The sequence below is a fragment of the Megalops cyprinoides genome, chromosome 16 (assembly GCF_013368585.1).
Source record: "Megalops cyprinoides isolate fMegCyp1 chromosome 16, fMegCyp1.pri, whole genome shotgun sequence".
NCBI lineage: Eukaryota > Metazoa > Chordata > Actinopteri > Elopiformes > Megalopidae > Megalops > Megalops cyprinoides.
Genome location: NC_050598.1, coordinates 17,157,974 through 17,171,227, shown reverse-complemented (window position 1 = coordinate 17,171,227; position 13,254 = coordinate 17,157,974). Strand labels below are relative to the sequence as shown.

General features: G+C 44.0%; 2 protein-coding genes across 3 annotated transcripts; one reads left to right on the top strand and one right to left on the bottom strand.

Moving 5' to 3' along the window:
* The first annotated feature begins 5,783 nt into the window (after window positions 1-5,783).
* On the top strand, window positions 5,784-9,896 carry cetn2 (centrin, EF-hand protein, 2). The gene is made up of 5 exons (XM_036548030.1): window positions 5,784-5,941; window positions 6,494-6,652; window positions 7,124-7,252; window positions 7,632-7,769; window positions 8,667-9,896. The coding sequence occupies exons 1-5, from the start codon at window positions 5,939-5,941 to the stop codon at window positions 8,754-8,756; spliced, it is 519 nt and encodes a 172-aa protein (XP_036403923.1). The 5' UTR covers window positions 5,784-5,938; the 3' UTR covers window positions 8,757-9,896.
* A 470-nt stretch (window positions 9,897-10,366) lies between these two features.
* On the bottom strand, window positions 10,367-12,141 carry LOC118791687 (olfactory receptor 2T10-like). Of its 2 annotated transcripts, none has more exons than XM_036549152.1 (2): window positions 11,990-12,141; window positions 10,367-11,618 (listed from the first exon to the last, which is right to left on the bottom strand). In XM_036549152.1, exon 2 carries the CDS (start codon window positions 11,429-11,431, stop codon window positions 10,523-10,525), a length of 909 nt encoding a protein of 302 aa, XP_036405045.1. In that variant the 5' UTR covers window positions 11,432-11,618; window positions 11,990-12,141; the 3' UTR covers window positions 10,367-10,522. The 2 variants fall into 2 exon arrangements, with proteins under 2 accessions (XP_036405045.1, XP_036405046.1); XM_036549153.1 differs by having other exon boundaries at window positions 10,367-11,438.
* Between the last annotated feature and the right edge of the window lie 1,113 nt (window positions 12,142-13,254).

Below are 13,254 nucleotides of genomic sequence, written 5' to 3'. Positions count from 1 at the left end.
GGAACAAGGTATTGCAGTGACAGTCTCTAGATGGTTCAGTAAGCAACTGCAGCCTTTAGACAGTTACCAATTTACCTCTCTCACAGCATATGTGACTGAGTGAGTCTCTTCATTTCCCAAAGACCTAAAAACAATTTAGCTTTTCTGTCAGGCCTCAGGCCTCTGTGAGACAGACAGATGTGTCAAGACAGTTAGCTAACGTCATCAAGTGTATATACAGAAACGAGGGACGGAGGTCACTGGCCTCCAGTGTGATGAGAACTCTCGAGAGCTCGGTGATGACTCATCATCCCTGCTCCGCATACAGAGCATGTGTGCCTGCTCTCAATCCCTGCAAATTACTGTTGTCAATAGCAACCCCTGGAGTTTCTGAGCAAGCGCTGAGCACATTATTTTGCTGAAGTTTACAGAGCAGCCCCCACCACACCTCCCACACCGCACAGAGACAGAATAAACAACTGCAGTCATACCACACATGCCACGCAAACCACTGATCCTTTTCACCAGAAATAAAAGGGCGGAGAGGTGAGTTGCAACTTTCCTGGTCAATTATTAACACCTGGGCTTTTTACCTTTCGGTCTGTTCACACACCAGTAAACACGTATGTAGCATCTACCTAAGTGTGTATTCTGTAGTGTCACCATGGATGACAGGTCAGCAAATGTGTGACATCTCTCTGACCTGCTCAAGGTCTCACTCGCCCGCTTTCCATCCTGGGCACAAACCAGTCAGACCACTTCATCTGCTGGTTCCGTCTCTCACCTGTGAGTCATCGGACTGTCTCCGCCTCATTTCATTGTTCGGGGAATTCGAGGTATCTGAACTGCACCTCAGCCCCCCCACCCCCCTCCCTTCACCACACCGAGAGAAGGAATGTCAAAACCTTGTCAAGAGCCACCCCTTCTGAGCCATCAAGCATCGTGTCAAAGTCCCACATTTCATCTGAGAGGAGCTGAGGCTAAAATTCAGAAACAACACTGGAAACAAAGGCACATGATGATCTGTGTCTCTAATAGCAGATAACATGAGAAAAGAAAGGAAAAGCTGGGATGCAGTGTGATGGTTATTTGTGAGCTGTCTGTGGACTTGATAATCAAATGTGAGGCTGCTGGTACAGCGAGAGAGTGAGAGTGAAAATGGGGGTAAGACCAGTAGCATGTCATGTTCTGCCTTGAGGTATTCCAGCCCATCCCACCCGTGGAACTCATGTCCCATGACACAGGTGCTGTCAAATGGCACAACACTCACTGCTCTCAACTACCCTTTGGTCCCTGAGCATACTTACAGATGAGAGGGTCTAGGTGGGGGTCATTTGAAATTCTGTTCAAATCTAGCTGGAGACAGAGCAGTCTGAAGCAGACATGTGAATTCCTTTGAACAAGATGACAGTCAGAACAGAATGTGAAATGAGGACAGTAAAAGTAGTTCATGAACTGAAACACGGAGTCCTGAGCGCAATCCCTCCATACTGTTAACAGAATGCGCACTGTTCACCATTTATAATTCACAAAAAATAATCCTGCGTGACTTAATTTAAGAAGTGCTTCTTTGAGAAGTGGATATGTACATTACTTCCGCCTAAGTCTGAGATTCCTTGACTGCAAAATATGTACTTGTTTACTCAAATCTTTGGTGGTATAACCTTGACTTTCTGTACACAGTATACAAATCAGCCCAGCTGCTCGCTTAAAGGTTAAATTATGCAGTTCAGAGTGTCACCTCATGAATGTAAACACATTTCAACGTGACTATCAGCAGATAGTTACTGCCCAACAATTTTCTGAGATCTGAGCAAATCTGAGTGGAAAAAGAATGCAGCACAACAAATATTACATCTTTATCATTGTGTCCTGCATGCTAAATGTATTTTTCATCATTTTTCTTCTTGGCTTCTCTGGTCAATACAATTTGCTTAAAAATATTTGCCTAAATAGTACCCAAACACAAGTTAGGTGCATAAAGAATCTAATAAGAGATACTAATAATTTAAAATTTAATTGCATGTATTGATTTTTCTCTTAAATATACTGCCTATCTCAGAGTTGGGGGTAGCTTTGTAATTATTTAAGTTGCCCAACCTGTTGTAAAGATACCAGGCAGCTAGACTTCAAATAAGGCCCAGATTCCATGCATTAGTGAATTAAGTGTTACTGTTTTTTTTTTTTTTTTTTTTTTTTTATAAGGCTGAGTTAAGGGCAGAACACACTGTGCTAATACTGAATTGAAATTCAGGTCAAAGTCTACATATTGTTTCTGAGCAATCGGGGGAACTAAACAGACTAGGTTATGATGGGCCTGTGGCAAAGACTTTTGAGTCAAAATACCAAATCAACACAAAACATGGAACAGTAAAAAGGTCATTTGTGAAGGATCAAAATTCAAAATGTCAAAATGCAACTTAATTTTGAACCCAGATATTCAGTACTGCATTTCATTGTTTCATTATGGAAGGCATTCTGGGGAAGACATTTGACAATGTAACAACCTGGAATAAATTTAGGTAAAAAGGTTGTATAGCCTTACTGAACCACTTTATGGACTCGCACGTATTGTCTGTTGGTCTGAAGAGGCTAGTCATGTGTCAACTGGTGGTACAATCTAAAAAGAAAAATTACCATAAAAAGTATTGGACAAAGGGAAGGGAAGAGTAGTGGCCCATATGCACCCCCTGAAATCAAACTAGCGGGGTATGGCATGTGCTGTGATGAAGACAGGGCTTCTGCTCAAAACAGATTTATGCTGTCCATGACTTTTCAATGACTTCTTAAGGACAAATATAAGATTTTCCATTATTATTTTTACTGTTGCAATAGTGAAATTCCTGCTTTTTTTGTTTGCACAGACGCACTGCTATTGATGGTCGTGATAGCAAATATGAATAAGCTATTCCTTTTGGGGTGGTTTGTAGCAAGGGGAGTAGAATACTCCTTTCCATTAATTGACCAAACAGGCTAGTGTGGGGCAAGGATGCTGACCATGTAAACAGGGGAAAGGACTTACCTCAACCTTTCACAGTACGGTGTGAAGTGTTTTAATGCCAGATTTAAGAAACAGAAAGAAGAGAAGTTTTCAGAAAATATTTCGGAGCGTTTCAAAGGATCCTGCCAGTTGTACTAATGCAAAGGGTCAATGTATACAAACATGGAGGCGGTACTGGAAAGTTTGTTGCTCTCTGTCCACAATGGAAAAGTTTTCTATATATAAAATATTCTATTCTATTCTATTGTCGAAGACAGTGTCTTTCACAGATCAGTTGAAGACACGGCTTAATGCATATGTTGTTAAATGTGCTGCTAATCAGCAATGTGCTTGCAACTGAATGATCCTCCTGGGTTATCCACTTTATTCATTGCATTGTCTGATTTTCTCAGCAGGATAGGAGTTATTGTTTTGAAGGTGTTCACTGTGCAACTACTACCAGTAGCCAAATACTGTTTCTGGTTCATACACCTAAGACTATACTACCTGGATTTAACAACAGTTTTTACCACCTATGTCTAACAAGACTATCTTGTAAGGTTGTGACTACTTTATGTAACCACACCTTCTGTAAAGCTGACCACACTAAGAGAAGGGGGCATAATGTGAAAGAGGCCAAAGCACAGGAGAAGAGGACAGGCTGAGGGACCATGATTGGAATGAGCTGCTCTGGAACATTCCTCAAAGCAAACGTGCGCAGGTGGATCAACAAATGTGTGCAGAGGGCTCTTCTGCTCACCTGGGGCCATGGTCAACAGTGCCAGCTTCTCAGTGCAATTTCCTGAGATTTAAATGCTGCAGATGCCTAAACAAAAAAGCATAGAATGTGAATACTTGATATCAAAGGTCGAGCAACAGGTGTGGTTTTAAGAATTCATACAAAAAATTAACTGAAAAACAAACATGTATACTGATTGGTACTTTATGGAGAGTAATTTTTAAAAGCTGTAAAATAAAGTAGGACTAGATGTAATGTGAGACAAACAGCAATATAACATGGAACACTTACCTGCTGCTACCATATTACATACATTATTCTGAAGGATTCAAATCTAAAAAGCACATGCGGATAGTTTCAAGACAAATAAATGATAGTATTTCGAAAAGTTTTTTTTTTTTTTTTATTTTGCATACACCTATACCTTGCATCACAGCCTTGCCCTGTGTTGCACATGTCAGTTACCCGAACATGAGCACTGCTGCTCAGATCCAATTCTTAAAACACTGTAGTGGACACATGCCAACCCCTAAGGTACAATTGTCTTATACTGTGTTTAACCAACTCTGCCACTGGTGTTTGCATGTGTCCTCTGGTCCAACTCATAAAGCATACATGCTCAGCATCACACACACACACACACACACACACACACACACACACACACACTTCTGTCCTGTTTAAATGCATAAATACAGGGCAAAAGCAAAACATGCCAATGCCTCAGCCTACTTGCTTTACTTCCTTGAATCCTGAAAGCTGATTCTGTGGCTCTTTTCTCAGCTTGTGTCAACCTGTACCCCTCCTTGGAGACAGGCACCTCCGTGTGGGCACCGATGATGACGAATCTGGAAGAGGGCGCGGTCAGTATGACAGAAACGGGACAGACAGTGGAACACCAGCAACACACCCTGTAATAACAGCAGTCAAGACTTGTGACAAAGACACACAGAGGAAAAAAAGCATTCGCACTCCCATTCAGAACAATTACACTGTCACTTTGAACTACAATATTCACAGCATGCCCCAGGACAGGATTCACTGCTGTCAAAGAAATAGTACTTCAGATATTTTTTGCAGTTGGATATGGTGAGACCTACTAGAAACCACACTGTGGCTGCCTGTTCTAAATCAGCATTCAGGGTCCAGAGCACTTCACAAAGTCACAAGGTACAGTTGTCCAGCTGATTCCTGGTAATGCCTGACAGAAATGATTGCTCCAACACCCTTTAACTGACAGAAGCCAAAGTACCTTGTATTTACACATTTCACTGGAATACCAGCGCTCTGCAAAGTGCCATACAGTGAATACCCAAATCATCATTGCATACACACACACACACACACACACACAAATCCCTGGCACGGTGTATATTTATACCATAAAGGACCTTTGTGACTTTGTGACACATAAGTCTCTAAAGTGGAAAGGAAATTCCGAGGCTGCAGTAATAGACAAGCTAGATCAAAACCTCAATGCTCATTGCTGGAGCTTTTAGAGACATTTATCCAGGTATATAAGGACCCAGACCCCAAATAACAGGACATAGCTTGCCACAGAAGCAATAAACACAAACCGCAGAGGGTGCACACAAAAGAGAACAAGTTTTTCCAAACATGTCTGTACATCCCAGGATAGCAATATACAGCCATGCCAAGACAGTTCCTTTGTGTGGCAGCCAAATCTTTTCACTTCAACTGCTTGCCATATTAACACTGACAAAATGTTATGACAAACAAAACGTTACTTAAAGCAGTAAGGTAATTGCACGAATTATTTGGCTGTTCCGCATGCGCACATTATTTTTCATGAATGAATCCTACATACACACACCATGGTAATAAGATGCGTAACAGAAGCCCTTTAACTGCATGAACAGTGTTTCACACGACATAGGAAAAAATATTCTAATATCCAATCAAAAAAGAGATCACATCCCCCAATGGCGGGGGGAAATCCGTAGATAAACCAAAGCCGTCCACGCGTCAACTCACCAATAACATTATTTGGAGGGTTTATAGTTAGCGTTCAACCAATGGAAATGGAAAATACATCCCGCCGCTGCTCAGTAACCAATCACCGCACAGAATGGTTCCTCTGTACCACCACTGACGCACTGTGTATGATTATCAGTTGTGAGCTGCTGCTGAAAACTAGCGTAAAATCGGTAAGCATCGAAATACATTAAATACGGAGGCTACTGGGAGAAACCCTTCCGTCACGCTGTCGAACAGCAAAAATGGTAAGCGTTGTCGTTACATCATCGGGGCGTTTTTCCACCCGGTTTCTTTAGTTTCTTCTTCTGTTGTCGCTCCCAGTCACGAGAGGTACTGGGAGGAATCGCTGTTCAGCCCTTAGCAAATTGATACTAGAATTAGACTTTATTGAGGATGTCACTGGCAACAGATCGATTTCTCTTATTTACAAGAGCATATTGTGCCCCCACGTAAGCATTTGGCTCGTCACTGCATTTCCAGCGGACAGTAGACAGATAAGCATAAATCAATCGTAATTATGATTAACGAGAAGATTACACTGTGGATATTATTTCATCACACTCTTGTTTGAAATGTCAACACTGATTTTTGAAAATATGACGTTACATTGCGTCGCGAAAAGATCGGTTATCCTCAGAACTAAATACTCTGCCTTGCGTATTATTTTATGCTGCCTGACCACAAGTAACAAGTGTGTTAAAACAAACTTCATGGCCTGATTTTGTTATACCCGTCTCCCTGTTCATACTCCGCTGTCCTTGATACACTGTCTCACACCTTTTCATCTTCAATTCTAGGCCACCAGTGCTAAGAAGCCGTCCCTGGGGGCCGTGGCCCAGCGTAAGAAGGCCAGTCCTAAACCGGAGCTCACGGAGGAGCTGCGGCAGGAGATCAGAGAGGCCTTCGAGCTCTTCGACACCGATGGATCGGGCCACATTGACGTCAAGGAGCTCAAGGTATATGGCCTATGAATAATATTTTTTTATAGCAGTTGGACATAGAAACATTACAGATGCATACGTACTTGACCGCCAGCATTCAAATTAATGCGGAATTTCTGTCGTCTGATCGATTCCACTCAGTTTAAAACACTTGACCAGAAGCGTTCCATCTGTTCTGTTTGCTGCTTATGTTTACTTGCACGTTTTTATTGCAGTTAATTGCGGAAACTGTAATTGATCACGGAAAGTGGTTCGGTTTGTGTTATTGTGCAGCCGTAAAGTTTTCACATAAAATCCACATTTGTGTATAGCTGATGGATGGATGAAAGATTTGGACCTGTGTAATGACTATCCTGTACTATATGTACCTGGATAAACAAGACATACACCATACATCTGCTGTGAATGTTCCTCTTGGACAGACAGGCAGCTGTTGTGTTACGTCAAGGTTAAGTGAGAAGTTTGTGTCACTATGTTGTGTATCAGGTTGCCATGAGAGCACTGGGGTTCGAACCGAAAAAAGAGGAGATAAAAAGGATGACCAATGAGGTCGACAAGGAAGGCACCGGCAAGATTGACTTCAACAACTTCCTGACTGTTATGACACAGAAAATGGTAAGACATAAGGCTGTGTAGTCAACAGCCATCCAGTATAGGCCACTGTAACCTTTGCAATAAGCGCATGCAGTATAGCTGTCTACATTTCTTTGTAAAACATGTTTAGGCAGGGTTACATTTTTCCTGCTTACAGTTTAGAACAATATATGGAGTAATATTCTCTGAAGGCCTAGTGTCAAACAGTAAAGAGAGTTCCCCCATCCCCATCAAAGTATATCCTGCCTCATCCTCTATATTGCTCATTGCATTTACTCGAAACATGCATCTTTGCATGTTTCTTTGGAAAGGCACTTAGTAGCATATATTCAGCTAACACCAGTAGGTAAATGTGAAAAGCAAATGAAGGATTTGGTCAGACCACCGTCTGTTTCCACAGGCAGAGAAGGACTCCAAGGAGGAGATCCTCAAAGCCTTCCGTCTCTTTGACGATGACGAGACGGGGAAGATCTCCTTTCGCAACCTGAAGCGGGTGGCCAAGGAGCTGGGGGAGAACCTGACAGACGAGGAGCTGCAGGTGAGGAGTGCGGAGTGATCGTGCAGATGTACTGCAGTCTGGACCCATGCAGCCTACCGTACTGAAGCGGTGCTCCACACACGTGCTAGCATTCACGCATGCGTGTGCACCTTCACAATCTCCGCAACATGTATTATGGCAAAATGAAACACTGCAGAAGCTTTATACTATGGTCGCAACACATATTTATGGTGTTACAGATGGATAGATCTGGTTGGCACAGTGATATGACCCCTGATCCAGATGACTTATGATGCTAGCAGAGGCATCATTTAGTTTTTTGCAGTCATTGGCAGTGGTCCTTGTAGCCAAACCTATTTCATGCTGCAAACTGGTCTGATCTGCATTAACAAAAAAGCAAAACCTACCCCAAACTGTCTGTCACATGTGATCTGTCAGCTGGATGCCTTTCACATTCAGTGCTGCAATACTGAACTGCACTTCAGTTTTGAAGTGTGCTTTAGAGAGGAGCATGTGAAGATTATGCCATTTTCAGATGTCTGTCAAACATAATCCTACTAACAAATTACTTTCACTTGTTGAAATAAAAACATTACCTAATATGAAATGCAGCATTATGCTGCTGTTATCATGGTGATATAGTCTGAGTCGTAGATCTGCTTGCATGATACAGGGATTACAGTGTCATGAAATTCCCCAGTTTTTTCAGCTTCGTCTTGTGCTGCAGTTCTTGGTTTTGCTGTTCAGAGCTTCTGTTGCTTATACAATTCAATTAAGTCAACTGGGCAGAAGTTTCATGTTTCTTGCAATTGGAAGATGTATGGTGTCGTTACCCGTGTTAATACCCTGTAATGTCACTGGATATTAATACTTGAATCCATGCATTACTAGTACATGTCAACTGATTTGTCCACGTGACTGTGCCCCACACCCCAGGAGATGATTGATGAGGCTGACCGGGACGGGGACGGGGAGGTGAACCAGCAGGAGTTCCTGCGTATCATGAAGAAGACCAGCCTGTATTGAGAGTGGGCTGGACCCGGACTGGTGGGGGAGAGGGGCGGTTCCCGAAATGACTGTACATACCCACTCTGCTGCAGGCCAAATGACAGCTCTCATCACTCTTGCTTGTCAGAGTATTCAGAGACACGGCTTACAGTACAAGAATGCCCTCCATGGCGCTCCCTCCCACCCTGCTGTCCTCTTGAAGTGTTTAGGTCACGCGATGTCAAATAGTGATCATGTGATGGTGTGGAAGCCTTCATGTAAGCTAAGGGGGGGGGGGTGTCATCAGTTGGTAGAGCAGTGTGAGAGAGAGCGCTTTGGAATGCAGCCTATGCCTTTATCCTACTAAACATGAGGATTCAGCAGAGGCACCCTCATGTTTTTGGACCTACTTGACTTTGGAATGCATTTCATAAAAAATAAGATTTCAAAAGATTGAGTATTTGTTACACATACATACATACATACATGCACACAGTGATCATATCAAGTGCCAAAATCTGCATTATTCTGTAGTCAGAGACATTCCAAGATGGTGTTTTGTTAACCTTCTTTCACAAATGCCTAGTGTCACCTGGTCCTTCATACACTTCTCTGACTCCAGGGGGTTTTGTGCCAAAGGTCTGAAGTGCCAAGGTATATTGAAAAAGGAGGTCTGGTTAATAGTGTGGTTAAACCTGTAAAAACAGTGAAGTACTTCCCATTTAAGCCCTCAGACCCCTGCCCCTCTCCCCATTTTTCCTACAATTTAACACTGCTGTGGCTCTGCCCTGAACAATACAGAAAGCACCATGTATTTTAACCTGTTCTGTGGCGGGAGTGTTCATGTGAACTATCGCACAATGCTTAAATGTCCATGGCAATGGCAATGGCAGTGTGCTGGGGGGGGGGGGGGGGGGTCTGTTGCTCCAGTTTGACCTGGTCTTTGTGCCTGAGCCTCAGTAGAGTGGCATGCGTTTGTATCAGGGACAGCCCTGGCCTTCTCCACACTGCCAGTCCTCCTGTGTCATTGTCAGCTGTATCTGAAGTAATCTTGTGGCCAGTTTTTTCCCCAACTAGTATTTGTTTTTTTTGTCTATCTTTGCTCTTGTGTATTGAATGTTTTGTACAAATGGACTGAATATTATATTTAAATATCAAAGTACTGAATAAAGGACTCCAAGCTGCTGTTCTATGCCTCACTCTGCTGTGTCTTGGCCTGAACCCAGCTCTGATTGCCAGGTCTTTGAAATTACAATTACAGGATCAGAAGTAAGTGCTTACAGTTTCCTCCACTAGTTTGACACCAGATTTTATTTTGTTAATTAAAAATTAAAAAGGCATTTTTTACACATAAGCCGAATGCACCATTATTGATTCAGCTTACTCGGCCTGACTAGCGCAAACAACAATTTGCTTGATAACATGGCTGCTATTCCAGTATAAATGAATGGAAAAAATGTCATTGTGTACCCACAGGGGGAACTGAACACAAACATATGATAACCAGATGGCTGAAGGCAGCGTGACATGAGTCCAGAGCTTTATATTCCTGCAACAGACATAGCACAAAGCTTTATGTTAATATTTGTCAATTCAACTCAAATTTAATTATCTTCAGACAGGTAAAATTTCTCAGCGTGCATGCCGTATCTCCGATTGTGACTGCTCTGTTGTCCTTAACGCCCGCTCCCTGCTGGATCAGGCCGTTATTGCTCAAGGTTTATCGAGAGCGCTGCTTCGAGGGCCTTGAGGACGGCAGCTTGTTGCGTGCAGTCTGTTGTTTGTTGAAGATGGCGTGTTTGTCATCACTCAGGGATGATGTTATTCCGCAGCGGGGCCTGCACGAGCCTCCTCTGCAGCTCGCGGGAGTGGTACCCGTACACGAGCGGGATCAGCGAGACGCCCAGGCTGTAGAAGTTGCCGGCGGCGATGTCCAAGGCGTCGCACTGCAGGCGGCTGGGGAGCAGGTGGCTGTTCAGCAAGAGGGGCACGGAGTAGAAGAGCATCTGAACGGCCTGCAGGGCGAGGGTGAGCGCGGCGCGGCGGGATCGCAGCAGCCCCCGCACGTCCCAGGCCAGCAGCAGGAAGCAGCCCAGCGTGGTGAGGTAGCAGCCCGGTAGCAGCAGGGCGCTGACCACCGTGCAGAAGATCCACAGTCCCAAGGCTCCTGTCAGGCAGTGGGCAATCACCAAGGTGCGGCAGCGGGGCAAGGTGCTGTTTATCTGCACGGAGCTCAGTGCCAGATACAGACCCACCGAGACGGTCAGCAGGGACGCGGCCCAGCTGCACGCCACCACCGCCCGCCTGCGGGAGGGGGGCATCAGCAGCTCATACCGCAGGGGCCACTTGATGGCCACGCAGCGATCCACCGCCAGCGCGGCACTCAGGAGTATCTGAACTATGGAACAGCCCTGGGAGGCAGCGGCGAGGATCACGCACTGCGACACTCGCATGCCGTGCCAGTGGGTGAACAGGACCGCTCCAGTGCTCAGGACGAGCAGCTGCAGGTTGTCGCAGCAGAGCAGGTGCGTGAGAAGCAAGAAGCGCAGCTTGCCCAGCATGGAGGGCGACCTGGTCATGGCCAGCAGCAAGGGGGCGCTCAGGAGCATGTTGACGGCGTAGCTCAGACACAGTGTGCTCAGTTGGATTTCGTAGAAGAGGTGAGAGTTCATCTGAGTGAAGACCCTCAGTGCCGTCTTGTTGCACATTTCCATGTCCCTCCTATAATGCACACGACGAGCCAATCACGGGTTGTCTTACTTAGTACCAGTACCAGCCAGACACTCCCAAGACGAAGAGGCAGCAACAGGAGGTAGCAATGCAGGTTGTAGCCCCTCGAATGAATGTCTGTAGCCATTTTGTCAAGTCCTCTACAGCCTCATTATGAAGGCTCAGGATTTCCTGTATAAGATTACGTTCAAATTTGGTCATTTATGCAGCCTGCAGTAAAACTTTTAATCAGTGGGATCATAAGATTATGAATTATTTCATAGAGCACACAAATACACATGCTAAACCTTTTTTGAGCCTGTATGGCTGGATGGATCCCAATGTGTGACATGAAGTAGCTTGACTTAGTAAGTACACATCTGTTCAAGGCTACGTGCCTGAATGATAGTTCATAGGTGTGGCCATAACTCACAACCTTCCAGTTTTTGGCTGTTTTCATCTACAAAATTTATATTTAAAAAACATCAGTGTGGACAAGCTTATAGTGTCTACAAACACACACACACACATACACACAAATATTAAGATAGGAACAGGCTCACCAAACCAAACTGCATTCCCACCGAGTGCTGTGAAGTACAAGGGTGATCACTGCCGCCGAACCCAGACACCCACACGCAGCAACAACTCGGTCAGAAAAACGGCACAGATCTGAGGTCTACAAGCTCGACAGACGAACCTGTTCACGCAGAAGACAAGAGCAGATGGACTGTTCTCTGGACAGTGAGCTAGCCCGCAAGAATCCGTCCACTATTTCTACAAGCCCCTCCCCTAACACCATGACAACATGGCACTCCACAGGCTGCATCCCTTTCGCAAAGCTTCATGTCACAAAGGCGAGGGCCATTTCAATCAGCTATATATGTGCTCGTATTTAAACTGTATTTACCCTTATACTACATTGAATACAAAGGAGGATATTAAAAAGTCTTCAATCTGAGAACAGCTATTGCTGCTTGGAGCCATCGTGTGTCCAGTGGCACTTTCAACATCAAACATATGGAAGAACTTAACATACTGTATAAATGGGTCTTACTAACATTTCACGTCTGAACACAAATGACTTCATTGTTTATTTGAAATGCTGAAAATGTTCACATTTATAATAAAAGTTGAAAAAGACAAACAGCACAACATGACAAAACATCACACGCATAAGAGACAATCACAAAATCAGAATTACTTCCCTTTGTGCGCATCACTTATACCTGTGATGCAATTACTTGAAGATAATGCAGCTAATTATCAGTTATTTAAAAGATCCCATGTACCTACACAGCACTCTGCACTTCAGCCAATTTAGCACCAGCAGTTGAGATGTGAACTAATTTTGTATACTGCGAAGACAAACATATAAAATTAACACGATATGTCCCAAAAAAGAACTTTCAGGAGTAAGAAGGATCAATTCACAATTCATGAAGCTGCCCTTAAACCAGGTTTGAGGGTGTACAGAACACCCCAAAATTCCCAATGTTTAACAGCAACACACAGGTAAATTTGCTGCTACATCTTGTTCTGAAACCTGTAATACAACATTGCTCCCCATGAGGTACTTTGTGTGTATCTGACATGTTTGTCCCAACATCAAATGGCACAGACTTTAAAGACAAAAGTATGGAACAGTGCAGTCAATCAAAAGCTACGGTTCAGCACAGGTCTGGTCTGTTCACATTCACATTTTGCTTTTGGTTTTCTTTAGAGCAGCTCAGTTTTATCGATGCATCAACCCACAGCAGACAAACAGGTGCTGCCTATAACCGGAGTAGTGAAGGCAACACAATGGAACCACAACTGTCAGTACCAC